The sequence below is a fragment of the Abramis brama genome (assembly GCF_963993115.1).
Source record: "Abramis brama genome assembly, chromosome: 14".
NCBI lineage: Eukaryota > Metazoa > Chordata > Actinopteri > Cypriniformes > Leuciscidae > Abramis > Abramis brama.
Genome location: NC_139976.1, coordinates 36,970,447 through 36,988,339, shown reverse-complemented (window position 1 = coordinate 36,988,339; position 17,893 = coordinate 36,970,447). Strand labels below are relative to the sequence as shown.

The following is a 17,893-nucleotide window of genomic DNA, read 5'->3' as shown; positions in this document are numbered from 1 at the left end:
TTCATTAATCCATCCATTCATTCATCCGTTCATTCATTCATTCATCCGTTCGTTCGTTCGTTCGTTCATCCATTAATTAATTAATTAATTAATTAATTAATTCGTTCGTTCGTCCGTCCGTCCGTCCGTCCGTCCATTCATTCAGTCGTTCGTCCGTCCGTCCGTCCGTCCGTCCGTCCGTCCGTCCGTCCGTTCGTTCGTTCGTTCATTCATTCATTCATTCATTCATTCATTCATTCATTAATCCATCCATTCATTCATCCGTTCATTCGTTCATTCATCCATCCATCCATCCATCGGTTCGTTCGTTCATTCGTTCGTCCGTCCGTCCGTCCGTCCGTCCGTCCGTCCGTCCATCCATTCATTCATTTGAATGCAATATTTACCAGTGTATAAAGTAAATATGTGAATATTATCTGTACATCTGATGTTGTTGACCCATATTGACAGGAAAAATGCATAGATAATTGAGAGAATGGAAAGCGGGAGATTGCACATAAAAAAAAAGGTATATATTTATTACATTAAATAGTAATAATAACAGTTCATAATAATAATAACAACAATAATGTTTGAATAGTGTATAATAACAGTGTATGCATTTTATTTTGTCATTACGTAATTAAAGCTGCAACGGTCGAGTGTCCATTTCCACATTTGGAAAAAACTGATGCTTTTGGGTGATTTTGACTCTTACCCATAAAGAGCAAATAATCAATATAAGAAACAGCGTCTCCCTCCGCTCTAATTTTTTTTACACAAGCAACATACACGTCTCTGCTACAAATGAACACTTGAATGGATCTACCATTTTCATACAGTTGCACTGAAAGTGACAGAAGTGCAAATGTGACAACTTGCCCCATATGCGGGGTTAACTGTAACAGACAGAGGGTTAGTTGTAACACTTGTGTGTAACACACGTAATTCAGGACTAGTTTATCTGTATAGTTTGATATTGTTTGTACATCTGTATAGATAGATATCCATACATCCATCCCTCATCCAAACATCCTTAATATGGATCAATATCATGGATAGAGATATAGGAAAGGGCTGCACAGTTTTGCAATAAATAAATAAATAAAATCATCAAATATTGTAATTGCAATTGAATTATGTTTGTGTGTGGCAGCTGCATGCAAAATTATTATTATTATTAATAACAGTAATAATAAAAAAACAAGCTTTAAATTCACATTTTAAAGGGTTTATTGCATGAAAAACAGGCTTTTTAATAAATAAAAAAACAAGTGATCAATGCATAGTTAACAAATGTGAAAAAAATCATAGTCTACTTTGACATTTAAATTCCAGCATTGTTTGTGAAAGTCCAACAAAGTTAAATGTGGCAAAATAAATATATAAAGCTGAAAAGTTGTCATTATCGCTGTACACTTGGCGGCTGTAACACTGTGCTACGACTAACCCCGCTGTGTAAAACACAGTTTAAGCCGAGCTAACAGTTGCTGATATGTTTCAGAACGGTGCTGTTTTAGCCAACAAGACAGTGATTAAGGTCATATAAAGTGAGATTTGGTGACGTACACACACAACTCAGAAACCGAAAAAAAACGTATGATGAGAAAATGTACTTGCATGGTGTCAAAACACTCTTCGTCCAGAATCTTTACGAAATCTTATCAAAACTTTCCACAAACCCGCGGGAGACCGTCTTCTGGCAGCGAGAGAAAAAGAGCGGAAACACAACCTGACCCTGACTAACTGTCCGTGTTACATTTAACCCCGCGTTAAACATCAGAAGATGACGTTATTAAAGTGCTCGCTTTGAGATGAGGTTTATTCAGTGAAGTCACATGAACACAGCAAAGATATGAATTTAATATTGTTTTCAGAGTAGAATTTTCTTTGCTTTAAATGGTCAGTCATTCGTACAGTGTGATCATATCATTTATTTGAGTATCATAATGCAGAGATATGGTAAACATTTCTTAGTGTGTCATCCATTCTTCAGCTCGGTCTCAGTGTGGCGGCTTGTATGTTTTTGTTTCCCCCGTGTTGACTTCTTAATGTCACGTCTCTCTCTGTGCCTTTACTTATTCAGAGCGAACGCAACAGCCCGAGGATCTTTATTAATGGCAGCTCTGAAATGGATGCCTGCAATTTCACTGTGCTTCTGTTTTCAAAAGCTAATCTTTTTCAAAAGAAAAAATATATAAATATATATAGGTCGATATCTGTGACTTGAAACCCCACTGGCATTCTGTGTTTGCGTAGGGATATATTTTCTTGGTTGACATCTTGACAAATCATGTCACTTTGCCTTAAAGCAAAAACACAGCGCAAGGCTTTTCAAAGGCACTGATGCAGCATGTCACATATTTTATTTATTTATTATTAAAGATGATATCTCATTCAATAGTTCACAATTCAGTGCCTTTTGGAATGTGTTTATATCTGTCCGTTTGATTGTTTGTTGCAGGGTATCGTGTCGGACCCTCATATGGCTCTGGCTCTGCCGTCTGATAAGAAGAAGAAGAAGAAGAGCTCTCTGGCTGGCCTGTGCGAGGAAGAGGAGGATGAGGAGGAGCACATGTCCATCAGGATAGGTAGAGCAGGAGTTCACTCAGGCAAGCTCTTCTTCACGATCCCACTCTCTTCTCTCACGCGTTAGATGTGTGTCAGCTGTGTGATGGCTCTCTCCGGGTCCTGGTGGCTTTCCTCACGCTTCTGAATCACATTTCTGGATCTTTGAAATGGGCAAGCTCACTTTTTAGGGTTTTCTCTGGGCTCTTCTGAGACTTTATTGTTTCTCTTATGTCTCTTTAAATGTAGTGTGTGCTAAGAAGTGCTGGTGGTGGGTCTCCTTTCAAAAATCGCTTTTTGCCATGAATAGAGCACAGAAGGAACACACACTTATCTCAAGTGGTGCTTAATGCATTATTTATGGAAATATTACCATGCAACTTTTGAGGTTTACCACCATGAGAAGAGTACATGCAGATCAGATGCATGCAGAGTTCAAGAGTGCTTTAGGTGATATTTATGGTAACAATAAATAAAGAAAAAATAAATATATTTTTTATAAATTAAAATGCATGGAATAAAATTAATGGAATTACTGAAATTGAAATGGAATTTTCAGGAAAATTATGGAAATGAAAACAGTTGAAAACAAATTTTTTTCAAAATTCTTTGAAGAATAGAAAGTTCAAAAGAACAGCATTTATTTAAAATAGATTATTTTCTAACATTTTAAATGTCTTTACTGTAACTTTTGATCAGTTTAACTCATCCTTGATGAATAAAAGTATTGATTTATTTTATTTCTTTCCCCCAAAAATAAAAATAAAATTCTTACTGACCCCAAATTTTTGAATATATATATATATATATATATATATATATATATATATATATATATATATATATATATATATATATATATATATATATATATATGAAGAGTTCAGATGCAAAAGCCTCTAAGTGCCATCTGAAATTTTCTCCTAGAATGATCATTTTTATAAAGCTTGTATATTTAAGTTCAGTAATTTCACTTAAATGACAAATAATAGGTAATTTGCATTGCCATTTAAGTGAAATTATTGAACTTCAATACAGTGAGGAAAATAAGTATTTGAACACCCTGCTATTTTGCAAGTTCTCCCACTTGGAAATCATGGAGGGGTCTGAAATTGTCATCGTCGGTGCATGTCCACTGTGAGAGACATAATCTAAAAAAAAAATCCAGAAATCACAATATATGATTTTTTAACTATTTATTTGTATGATACAGCTGCAAATAAGTATTTGAACACCTGTCTATCAGCTAGAATTCTGACCCTCAAAGACCTGTTAGTCTGCCTTTAAAATGTCCACCTCCACTTCATTTATTATCCTAAATTAGATGCACCTGTTTGAGGTCGTTAGCTGCATAAAGACACCTGTCCACCCCATACAATCAGTAAGAATCCAACTACTAACATGGCCAAGACCAAAGAGCTGTCCAAAGACACTAGAGACAAAATTGTACACCTCCACAAGGCTGGAAAGGGCTACGGGGAAATTGCCAAGCAGCTCGGTGAAAAAAGGTCCACTGTTGGAGCAATCATTAGAAAATGGAAGAAGCTAAACATGACTGTCAATCTCCCTCGGACTGGGGCTCCATGCAAGATCTCACCTCGTGGGGTCTCAATGATCCTAAGAAAGGTGAGAAATCAGCCCAGAACTACACGGGAGGAGCTGGTCAATGACCTGAAAAGAGCTGGGACCACCGTTTCCAAGGTTACTGTTGGTAATACACTAAGACGTCATGGTTTGAAATCATGCATGGCACGGAAGTTTCCCCTGCTTAAACCAGCACATGTCAAGGCCCGTCTTAAGTTTGCCAATGACCATTTGGATGATCCAGAGGAGTCATGGGAGAAAGTCATGTGGTCAGATGAGACCAAAATAGAACTTTTTGGTCATAATTCCACTAAACGTGTTTGGAGGAAGAAGAATGATGAGTACCATCCCAAGAACACCATCCCTACTGTGAAGAATGGGGGTGGTAGCATCATGCTTTGGGGGTGTTTTTCTGCACATGGGACAGGGCGACTGCACTGTATTAAGGAGAGGATGACCGGGGCCATGTATTGCGAGATTTTGGGGAACAACCTCCTTCCCTCAGTTAGAGCATTGAAGATGGGTCGAGGCTGGGTCTTCCAACATGACAATGACCCGAAGCACACAGCCAGGATAACCAAGGAGTGGCTCTGTAAGAAGCATATCAAGGTTCTGGCGTGGCCTAGCCAGTCTCCAGACCTAAACCCAATAGAGAATCTTTGGAGGGAGCTCAAACTCCGTGTTTCTCAGCGACAGCCCAGAAACCTGACTGATCTAGAGAAGATCTGTGTGGAGGAGTGGGCCAAAATCCCTCCTGCAGTGTGTGCAAACCTGGTGAAAAACTACAGGAAACGTTTGACCTCTGTAATTGCAAACAAAGGCTACTGTACCAAATATTAACATTGATTTTCTCAGGTGTTCAAATACTTATTTGCAGCTGTATCATACAAATAAATAGTTAAAAAATCATACATTGTGATTTCTGGATTTTTTTTTTAGATTATGTCTCTCACAGAGGACATGCACCTACGATGACAATTTCAGACCCCTCCATGATTTCTAAGTGGGAGAACTTGCAAAATAGCAGGGTGTTCAAATACTTATTTTCCTCACTGTATATGAGCTTGATAAAAATGATCATTCTAGAAGAAAATTTCAGATGGCACTTAGAGGCTTTTGCATCTGAACTCTTCATGTATATATATATAAATGGAATAAAACGTGCCAAAAAAAAAGTAAGGAAAAAAATAAATTCAGTTTTTTTTTTTCAGGGCTGATTTTATTATTTAAATCATTACAATAATTCAGAAGAATTCACTAAAGGGATACAATTTGGCATATCTGGTGGCATTATTGCATAATATCGGACTTATATCAGCTGTTCTGAATATTCCATCATACAGAAACTGAAATGACTATTCTTCTTCACCCATTAAGCATTATAGCTTTTATGTGGTTCAAATGACTCATAAAACATGGGTTTTATTAACTCACTGTGTTAGGGAGAACGTTGTTAAAAGCTGTACAGCTGTAACTCCTGAGGCAGAATCCACAGTCTAATTATCAGAGCTAAACGAGTGTGAAAATATGACATGCTGAACGAGTGGAACGCGTGTCTTCTGACTGACAGCTCCAGGCGCTCGAAGACATTATCAGCATCTGCAGACGTCCATCTCCACGCTCACAGAGAACCGCACGCATAAAGACATCATTTAGATATATGTAATAGAAAGCTTATTCAAGGAAATTGGTTAATTGACTGTCAGTTTGGTGTAATTATCACGTTTGCTATAGTTAATGGTATTATTACTAATAATTTCATGATTGTATTCAGCTACTGCAATACACCATTTTCACACAGGATTAAAATTACTCATACTGGTCTTTTGTGAATATCATGATTATAAGTAATTATTACCCACAGTAAAAAAAAAAAAAAAAAAAATCCTGTGTGAATGCATTTATTTATTATTATTATTATTTTTTTTTTTATCTATCATAAAAGCAATACCAGAATAAACTACTTTATTTTTTTATTACATAAATAAACTAATTAATAAATAAAAGTGCATGATGTATTTAAGTAACTTTATGATCAAACATCAAAACAATACTAAAATAAATTGTTTTATTTGAATAATGTATATCATTTGAATAATGTATATCATTAAATTAATTATGGTTACTTCAGTTAGTGAACGAGTAAATCATTTTTTTTATGTATTATTTATTTATTATCATAAAAGCGATACTAGAAAAAAAATATTTTTTCAATAAATAAATAAAAGTGAAATTATTTATTTATTAGTTCAAGTAACTGTATAAACAAACATCGAAACAATACTACAAATAATAAATAGTTTTATTTTAATAATTTATTTAATTAAATAAATGATGGTTACTTAAATAAGTGAACAAGTTAATAAATAAAATGAATGTATTATGTATTTATTTATTTATATTATTTATGTATAAAATAAAAAAATGCAAAAATAGATTCTTTTATTTATAATTTATATAATTTATACGTAAATAAATGATATTTAAGTATTTATTTATTCATGATATAATGTTTAATCTTAAATAAATTCCATACATTTAAATAAATTCCATAAATTCCAAATTAGCTAGCTTCTACTGAGTGTCAGCTTATTTTGCAAATTGCTTTTATTAATTTTGTCGGTTTTACTTTGATGATTATTATATGTATTGCTAGAAGAGGTTTTTCAAACAATATTTATATGCATCCCAAATTTTGCTAGCAGGGTTACATAAATTGCAAACTCATAGAAAACGAACATAAAAGCAATCTGCTGATTTAATATTTCGTCAGTGCTAAACGTGAGTGAAGAGGCTTTGGAGAGCCGGTGAGTTCGCAGAGCTCCGCTGTAAAGTGAGCGAGGGAGGATCTCAGGTGTGTGTCGGGACTGGAGTTGGTTATCCAGCATGAAATGAAGACTGATAGGAGGTTATTATATCTGACCAGCGCCTGCAGCCATGACGTCTCTCAGCACATTACAGGCTGCGAGCCGAGAGAGTGTTTGCATGCGGTTTGGTGAAGACTGCCTCTAAATTCACCCGCAGCTCACGGTCAGATAAAGGGTTTAAAAGGAAATGGTGTTTCTGACTATCTATCATGTGCCGCTATTCTCAACTCTGTTTCTCTTGATGATTGATCTCCAAACACGAAGAAATCAGTTTCCATGAAGCCTGTATATATGCAATTTATTATGAAGGTATTCATAATGTTTCATAGCACATCATTATTGTGTCAAATATTTTTGTTAATAAATGTAAATATGTTACTTGACACCTTTAACTCATTAGTATATCTCACTGATCTCAGAGGTCAAAACAGGACGAAGACGATAAGCATAGCATTTCATAAAATTAAATTAATGTACTATGTTTTGTTTCAATAATATTTATTTAGTATTTTTAGGGGATTTTTATGGTACTATATTATACTCACCTCTAAATTATGCACCATGTATTTCTACTGTATATAAATAAAGTACAAATTACATTAAAAAAACATACATTTAAGTGAAAAATTGAGCTAGGTGATTTAAACTCCAACGCAAGGAAAGTGGATTTGGTGCAATCTGGTGAGAGAAATAAAGAAAATTATTGTAATATCATGGTGTGTGTTCCCTAAACGATTATTTCCAGACATAATTACTTACTTTTATTAGGTTTTTCATTTGGATATATATTTAGACATTATCAATGACTACTTTATCATTGCTGATTTGTTGTACATGGCTCTATATTTTTTATATTTTTCATTTTTCCAACTCAAAAAAGGCCATTTTTGACCAAGATCACAAATGTAACTTTATTTTAAAGACAATTTAGCTTTTTGTCCACATTTTTTTTTTTTTTTTTTGTTGTTTTTGGAGTTTATAGCAAGTGCCACAAAAGTTTCTAACGATTTCAATGAAGTAAAATAGTGGAACAAAAATTAAAATAAAAAAACGATCTAAATTGACCGAAGACCAGAGAGTTAAAGAAAATACATAATATAATATAGGAAGTTAATGTTGGTCAATTGCTTCAATATATTATTCCATATATATATTATACTGTTTCCCAAACAATAGGAAATAAATATAATGTATTATAACTGTGGTTAAAGTTATTTAAAACGCATTTTGAATCCATTAAGAATACCTTTAAAAATGCATTTTGTATAGAGGCTTCATACGCTGTGTAATCATAAAACTGCTTATTATTGTGTGTTTTCCTCTTCGGGTGATTTTCCTCTCAGCCATCCCAGTGCACATCATCCATCAGACATGTCCAGAAGTGGAGAGAGGTGTGTGGTGTCGAGTGAAGATGTCTGATTGCCATTTCTTACTCCGCATAAACTGTGCTGCTGTTTTTGTGAGTCCGGTGTTGGTGGTTGTGTTGTGGCTGGTGTGTGTGTGTGTGTGTCGGTGCTGTTGTGGTCTCTCTCTCAGCACTGCACTTGTCTTTTCTGGAGGAGCCTGAGAGCAGAACCGACACACACTGCGCACAGAACAACGTGATCCTTTTTGTGGCGTTTCATTTAATATTAAATCTTGGGGAAAAAAGCTACATTTGGCCATCCTGAGTTTTAGACAAAAGGTTAATGTAGTGTGTATATATATATATATATGAAGAGTTCAGATGCAAAAGCCTCTAAGTGCCATCTGAAATTTTCTTCTACAATGGTCATTTTTATCAAGCTCGTATATTTAATTTCAGTAAATTTCAAAATATACAAAATATTTAATTTCAGCCATTTAAGTGAAATTATTGAACTTAAATATACGAGCTTGATAAAAATAATCATTCTAGAAGAACATTTCAGATGGCACTTAGAGGCTTTTGCATCTGAACTCTTCATATATATATATATATATATATATATATATATATATATATATATATATATATATATATATATATATATATATATATATATATATAATTAACTAAAGGAATACATTAAATAAATTATTCATTTTAAATAATCATAATAATACCAATAAAAATAATAAGTGTCTAGTAACATTTTTTTATATATAAAATACTACATTTGTTTTTAAAGATAAATGTTTATTTATTTAAGATTTGATAAATTGATTCTTCATTTGTTTCAACACAAATCAGGAGTTCAAATTATTTTTCTCATAGCTTTATTGGCTTATAATACCTACTTTTTTAAATGAATTAATCCTACGGAGTCTTTCAGAATCAAAGAGTCTGTTATTGAATATTGCAGATGTTAAAAGCTAACACGAAGCTGACAGTAAACCTGTGGCCCGCTTCTTTCCAGATGTGACGAGTGTGTTTACACGCGGCTGAAATCTTAAAGGTCCCATTCCATGGATTATTTTTATTATTTTATCATGTTTCCAGGGGTGCCCTTATAATGTTAGTATGTTTTTTAGATCAAAAATTGTTATAATTTAGAAATAAAAGGCATATTTCCTAGCCTGATTTCATTCCCTGGTTTGAACACTCTGTTTGAAGGGGCGTGTCTGCTGTGAGACTTCAGTGTAAACGCCCACTGCTGTGATTGGCTGAAATGCTTGCATATGAAATATCTGGCATTACATGTGGAACTATCTGGAAAACTTTTACTATTACAGCTATTATACGTTTTTACTATTACAACTATCGGGATTAACGAATCGTGAGAAGTTTTTTAAGTATTTAGATCTATTTCAATCACATAAAAAATTGCAGTGAGCGTTGAGCAGATGACAGCCTGTTGATCGCGTGAAAAAAGATCTTATCATTGCAACGCAGTTTCTGCACTCACTAATGATTTCACCAATGCAAACATGAGGCATATAAATACAGTAAGAGCTTCGTTGTGCAGTGTAACAGCGTCATTTATTTCATAACGAGTTTTGGCAAGTGTCCAGATAAACTCGCGCTGTGTGATTGATTGACAGCTTGGGCGATTGGAAAGGGATTGTTCTTTGATCGCTTTCTGTATATTAATCACAGTTTAAGTAAGATTATTTTCATCCTACTAAGAGAAACGATGTTAAGTTGATCGCTACTTCCATATTAAATCACTACTTACCGCTTGCTGGAATATAGTTGAAATTGCCCCCTTCGTCAGTATGAAACGCTGAGAGAAGCGTGCTTGATATTATCCCAGGTTAGAAAAACAGTCCGTGGTGAAATGGACAGAGCAAACTAACAACTTCGAATTAAACTTTTGCGGTATCCGATTATAGATAAACATCAACCGTCTGTTGACATTTCGCCATCAATACGCCTGTGTTCCTGTGGGCGGAGGTTAGTCTAAACACGGTTCTGGTGATGTCACTAATGAAGGAAGTAGAGGGGTGTAGTCCAATCGAGCCGTTTTTTGTAGTCAACTTCTGTTAAATAAAATATCTCGCTTGGCATTGAACTTTGAGCGTTATAATTTTACAGATATTATTTATACTCTAACAACAACATTACACACTAACTAAACTTTGAAACATGGAATCGCATGCAACGGGACCTTTAAAGGCTTAGCAGCCGAAAACGGTCATAAAATAATTATGAAAATGAAAATACGACTGTTGAATTATTTACTATGTAATTGGAAAAATCCCAGTCCTTCTCTATTTGCTCTCCGGAAAAATATCATGTTTGTTGTCGCGGCCCGCCTGAAGTTCTGTGTTTGCACGTCTGATTCTCCCCGCGTCGGTGTTTATAAAGTGCTGGGGAATATTTGCTGTTTATTCTCTTATTGAGTTCTGTGAGAGATTCCCCCGAGGCTCGTCTCGTTATGTGAGATAGTATTTGAAGGTAAAGATGGAGGTGGAGATCATCAGGAGGAGTGTTTGCCGAGAAACACAACAGGCCTGAATAGACGGGCATTATCTGTGGTTCTCTCCGGCTCAGTGTCTTCCATTACGGAGGGTTTTCAGCAGCGTTCAGGATGGAGATATGAAGAGCTGCTCGTGCTGAGCCGATCGTAACTTGGCCGCCTTCACCACATGTACATTTTTCATATTGCACTAACAGCAGGCCTTCAGTAAACGCACAGTAAACAAACAGTGTCATCATGATTGCCTCAAGGTAAGAGATCTTGGCTAATGCATATAGCATTTGGCAAATGGAGCAAGAAAAGCAATAGGCATATGCATATGTGACCCTGGATCACAGAACCAGTTTCGAGTCGCACTGGTATATCTGTGGCAATAGCCAACAATACATTGTATGGGTCAAAATTATCGATTTTTCTTTTATGTCAAAATTCATTAGGATATTAAGTAAAGATCATGTTCCATGAAGATATTTTGTAAATTTCCTACCGTAAATATATAAAACATGTATTTCTGTGAGTGAATGCAGCACAATCGCCAACATAAATGAACAACTTTAAAGGAGATTTTCTCAATGTTTTGATTTTTTTGCACCCTCAGATTCTAGATTTTCATCTCGACCAAATATTGTCCTATCATAACAAACCACACATCAATGGAAAGCGTATTTGTTCAGCTTTCAGATTATGTATAAATCTCAATTTAAATAAATTTACCCATGTGACTGGTTTTGTGGTCCAGGGTCACATATGTGAACTTTGTAAATCTGGAATCTGAGGGAGCAAAAAAATGTAAACAATGAGAAAATCTCCTTTAAAGTTGTCCATTTATGTTGGCGATTGTGCTGCATTCACTCACACAAATAAATGTTTTATATATTTACGGTAGGAAATTTATAAAATATCTTCATGGAACATGATCTTTACTTAATATCCTAATGAATTTTGGCATAAAAGAAAAATCGATAATTTTGACCCATACAATGTATTGTTGGCTATTGCCACAAATATACCAGTGCGACTCGAGACTGGTGACGTGATCCAGGGTCACATATTACTTTGGAAAGTAGTATGTTTGTTCCTGGATGGACCTAGAACAGTTTACCTGTCAAACATAGTCTTAACTATTACAGTAAATAACTGTAAATAAAAATACAGCAAATAACTGTAAAAAAAAAAAAAAAAAAATCTTAAATGCTTCATAGAGTAAACAATTATTCAGAATATTATTGCAAAAACCAACAAAAAACATGCATGTTCTTTTCCATTCTCAAATTACCAGAGATGTTTGCTTAGACTGTTTATTATGCTGCAGTAATTTAATAATTAGTTCTCTTTCATGTTGTTCACATTATGTTAAAATATGTGCAGACAAACCCGTCTGGAGTGAATCGCAGCTGCTCAGAGACCTCTGGTAATTTCACCTGCTCGTTTGTGTATTGATGTATTGTAATTCCCCGTCTCCGAATGTGTGCTTGACATTTCACAGCTATAAGATCTAGTGTTCATGCTGCTAAACACCCCAAACTAAACTCTAGTATCTTTCAACAATTTAACACTAACCTGGAAAGCAGTTTTGCCAACCGTACCTATACATACAATTCTCTGCAGTTTCCATTGTGATTACAGGAGCAGATTATTGCTTAAAAAAGGTTCCTTGCACAACACTGTTATGAGCTGAACACTCTTTTCACATAGTGCATGATTTGTAAACTAACACATTTTGACATTTGCATCACATATGTGTGTGTTTTCAGCTGTAGTGAACTCTCTCAGCAGCTCTTGAACGAGTCTGTGAAACACCAGTCACGATAGAAGAGCTCAAAGACTAAAATGACACGCTTTCTTCAGCAAATATGTTTTTATCTCTAGTTTGCTTAACACTCAGTGCTGCGTCATTTTCAAAGCTTTTAGTGTCACTCACCGGACAAACGATAAGTCGCGATACTTTCAACAACCGATGTAATAAAACTGCCAGATTCACGTTCATCTGTTTCAGATCAAGCTGAACGTGCTTTTAGCGTCACTCACGGCACATTTCACTTTGAAAGTGTTGCTAGAAGCAATGTAATATCATTTTACAGAAATATGCACACTGAGTACGTCATATCAACCATGTAAAAATGACTGAAAAATGATGGTTTAGTTATACTATAATTCCTCCGTCTTCTCCTTTCATATTTGCATATTAATAATGAATTCAATTTTCTGTTGAGTTGAACACATTTGAGCTGATGCCAAACATGAACAGGCTTTAGTACTTGAAGGAAAATGCAGAACCGTGAGCTTTGGAGCTTCTTTATTCTTCCACTGAAATTACTGATTCAATTTGCCAACGAGGTCGATAGTTGTTTAGTAGAAGATTCCTGCATTGGAATTTATTTTATTTTTTTATAATTTGATTTTAATTACATCAGGAGGATCATGGGATATCAGATCTTGAGGAATCAGCTCATGCAATTATTGAGGTATTTTGATTCTTATCATAAGCCTCTGATGATGAGAGATGAATTCCCAATGGTGATGCATATTATCAATTGCAGTGACGTGTGTGTGTGTGTGTGTGTGTGTCTGTTGCCTTGACTACAACAATATTATTGATCTGCCTTACTTAAGGTGGACGATGACGCAATTTTCTTCTAGAAACAAACTTTGTTGTATTGTGTGATCACTGTGAAGCTGCTTTGATACAATTTGTATTGCAAAAAGCACTATATAAATAGAGGTGACTTGACTTGATTGTGTGTATGTGTGTGTGTGTGTATATATATATATATGTATGTAATAGATGGATAGATGGAACACAAAGCCCTTCCCTAAACACGTTTTTACTTAGAAAATAGAAGTCAAATCCCTGTGAAATGACACTTATGATTTGACATCAAACATCTCTAGAAGTGTTTTTCAGATAGCTGAAGGTCAGGGCTTTGTGTACGTGACGTGAGTGTGTGAGTTTGTGTTGCGGTGTTTATACTGCAGTCAATGACACGTGACACTGAGTGCTAACCAGACGCAACTTGATAATTCGACGAGATAAAAACCTGTGTCACATTCACACCGACAGCTGGAGGTTCACTGGACTGTGTAACTGGGCATCGCTTGTGGAAACCTGAACACAAAACATCATAGTATTGTTCTGTTTGATGAGAAATTTCATGCTGCTAAAATGAACATTGTATGCAGAGGAAATAATTGTGTGCTGTGCATGATGCATCATATATTGCTCATTTGCATGCAATTGAAGTAACCGCATCACTGGACACAAGTTGATTGTTTTGAATTTTTCATTTAGTTTTTTTAAATGTCAATTTTTTTAAATTAGTTTGTACTGTATAATTGTAGTTTGTTTATTTCAGGCCATTTTTTTGGTGTAGTTTAGTGTTATTGCTGTCTAGTGGCATTTTCATGGCAGATTGTAAATGTTTCAAGCTTATTATATTCTTTTGATCTGGACCACAAAGGAAAATAATACATTCATAGTTCTGGTTCGCTTGGTGTTCACACTGTCATTTTTAAGACTGTGGGCCCTATTTTAACGATCTAAGCACATGGTCTAAAGCGCACGGCGCAAGTTCACTTAGTGCGTGTCGGAATCCACTTTTGTTAGTTTAACGACGGGAAAAATGGTCGGCGCTCCCAGCGCATGCTCTAAAAGAGTTGTTCCTATTCTCTTAATGAGTAATGGGTGTGTTTTGGGATTTACGTGCGTTAAACCAATCAGAGTCTCATCTCCCATTCCCTTTAAATGCCAGTTGCGCTCGCGCCATGACAGATTCGCTATTCACATGACGGAATTTGATAGTGGAAAGATCGAACGCGTCAAACGGATCTGCTCGTGCGCCAGGATAAAGCTGTGTGTGTGTGTGTGTGTGAGAGAGGTTAAAGAGCACAAGCAGAACATCTACGGGACAAGCCGGATTCCACCATATCTTTATGTACACAATAATAATCTCTTACATTGTAATCCTTTTATTTTTAATATTTGTCATGTGTGTGTGCTGCTGTGCGTCCCTGTGTGTGTAATAAACAGAATGTACGTCCGTTGTGGACCCGCCTATAGGCGCACATTACTAACACACTCTTTAAAAACAAAAAAATATTGCGCCATTGACGTTAGACCAGGTTTCAGTTGATCAATGGCTCAGTCTATTTCAGTTCCTCACAATAGCAACGCTCCAACAATGCGCCAGAACACACACCTCGTTCTCAGACCAACAGCCCATGGGCGCAAATGCATTTGCTATTTACACAACGTGGTACAGGGCGTGAAAATGAAAACTGTGTCGAGCTGAAACTAGCAAAACACACTCGCGTCGCGCCTGGCGCTGCATTGCGCGGGGTGTAAGAGAGGGCCCTGAACCTAAAGATACAAAACAAAATAAAGGCTTTCATGACATATATTTTGTGACAAAATGCGCTCATTGTATGTTTGTGGTGTTTTAACCAGCTGAGAATCACGTAAGCACAGAGCTTATGAAATGTGCAAAAGAGTCAAAACGGCACCAGTAATTCCTCCGTTACACACAAACGCAGATCTGCTGCAAGGAGACGCGGTTCTGACACAAGAACTGAACTATAACGGGCAACATCTCAACTATCGCAATTCTGTCCTTTTTAGGGTCGCATCTTGTGACATCACGTCCTGTTTTTGGTTCGTTTAGATGTCTTTGGTCCGTGTTGCCTTCATATTTCAGTCGAACCGCACCAGAGTTCGTTTGGAAGTGGACCGAGACACCCTGAAAAGTTTCGGTCTGTCTTGTTTTCCCGGTTTTGTGTTGTGGGACTTTTATTTTGAAGTGCATTTCCTGGTCTCCTTGTTTCAGTGTTTCATCTCCTGTCATTTGTTCCTGTTTCCATTGCTGCGTTGTTTGTTCCCATAATTAACCTTGTTTGTTGCCATGGCTACCATTGTTTGTTTCTATGATGCTTAATCATCTCCACCTGTCTCTTGTTATCTCCTCTGTTTATTTATTCCCCTGCTTAAATTAGTGGACATAGACCCTTCTTTTTATAGGCCGCTTGTTTGGTGGGTTTAGATGCCAGCGTTCACACTTATTCAAATGAACTGCAGTAACAGAGCAATCGCACAAAAGCAACAAAAGCAATCGAGTTCATTTTAATCGAACCAAACCTGCCAAGTGTGAACACAACATTAGTTTGGTTTTACAGTCATGAAATGCATTTCAGTTTAGTTTAATCTTACACAAAATAATAATAATAATAAAACATTGACTGATCGCCCACATTGCATCATCTTCCTCATTGAAAAGGAATGATTAAAGTGTGATCATCTCTTCAGACACAATCAGAAACAAAGACCTGAAAGCCTCAAGGGCAGCGTGTTCGTTCAGAACGACCGCAGGTCTAATGAAAACAGATCTCGGTGTGCTTTTCTTCATAATGGCATGTGTAACGTTTCTCGTTTTCAATGCCCGATCACATATAAGGTGAGATGAGGTTAAAAGCAGCGTGTGCTCTTTACTTTCGTCAGTCTCCTCTGTGTTAACAGAAAGCTGCTGCATTATGCAGAGAATATACTGGTGGTGTGAATCCATGAATACACACGCAGAGACTGATGATGAATGTACAGTATGAATGTATGCATGGGTATGACGTGTGTTTCTATGGCAGCTGAGCCTCATAGGGAAGATGCACAGGATCACTGCGTTATCAAGACTGCAGTTTGGACCTCAATGCTGTTTCATTTCAGAAAGGTGAAATTTCTATCACAGCATTCTCTCAGACGAGGACTGTGCTTATAAATTGTATTGTGCTATCTCGATTAAGATTGTAAATGTTTCAAGCTAATTATATTCTTTTGATCTAGACCAAAAAGGAAAATAATACACATAGTTCTGGTTCGCTTAGCGTTCACACTGTCATTTTTAAGACTGAACCCAAAGTTACAAAACAACATAATGGCTTTTATGACATATTTTGCGACAGAACATCCAAAACAATGATTTGTTCTGAACTAAATGCGCTCATTGTATGTTTATACATATGATGGTATTTTTACCAGCTGAGACTCATAAAGAGCTTATGAAATGCAGTTTGGACTCGAATGCTGTTTCATTTTAGAAACACAGCGACACAGCGTTCTCTCAGACAAGGATTGTGCTAATAAATTGCATTGTGCTATCTCAAGTTACTACAAATGAACAGGGTATTGTTTGTATTCTGAACTTATGACAGGGTAAAACGACATGACTTTATCATCAAGGTCATTAGCATCTGAAAGTCATCTGTGCAATATGACATCTCTATAAATTGATACAAGTAATATTAAAAATGGAACGTTTTGTGTATTTTTTTTTTATGTGACGGTGTAGATATAAGATAATATAAACACATTTTGACAGTTCAATGACAATAGGGCTCTTCAAATGATTTCGCTTCTGTACTTCTTTAATGCCCCGATATACTCAGAGTGAGGTTAGTGTTGTTGGGTTACACTTTATTTTAAGGTGTCATTGTTACAGTGTAATTATATATTTAAGTACTGAGTAATATTAATGAACTACATGTACTTACTATAGGGTTAGGTTAGGATTAGGGTTTGGTTGAGGGTTAGTTGCATGTAATTATGAATAATTTACTGTTATTACTATGGTAAGTACATGTAACATATGTAACAAGGACACTGTAAAATAAAGTGTTACCAGTTGTTGTTTTTTCGTTCTTCACTTCGGGGTAAAATCCCGGCAACTCCCGCGCTGCTGGAAGCGGTGAATATAAATATGTAAATATGTACTGCGCACTTTCCTCTCAGTAACAAAATAAACACACACAAAAAATGACAGCGATGAGAAAACAGCCGTTCAGAAAGCATCTGATCATAGTGATGTGGAGGTTTGCACCAGCTCTGCAGTTCAGCTCTCCAGTAAAGTCATGTCTCGTTTATTTATATAACATTATAAAAAATAATTGTTTAAAAGCAAGCAGCTTTACAGTATTAAACATAAAAAAACTGTCAGTGTCGCTTTCTGTTAGACTTACAACTTCATTTTCTACTAT

The 17,893-nt window shown here is 35.8% G+C and overlaps 1 protein-coding gene across 2 annotated transcripts in view; it reads left to right on the top strand.

Moving 5' to 3' along the window:
- slc39a11 (solute carrier family 39, member 11) overlaps positions 1–17,893 on the top strand; it is a 150,812-nt gene that overhangs the window by 75,268 nt on the left and 57,651 nt on the right. Inside the window, exon 5 of one of the 2 annotated variants that reach the window (XM_084136058.1) lies at positions 2,444–2,570. In XM_084136058.1, coding sequence (XP_083992184.1) covers positions 2,444–2,570 — 127 coding nt within the window. Of the gene's footprint in view, positions 1–2,443; positions 2,592–17,893 lie in introns of both variants that reach the window. The other variant, XM_084136057.1, reaches the window with a different exon arrangement.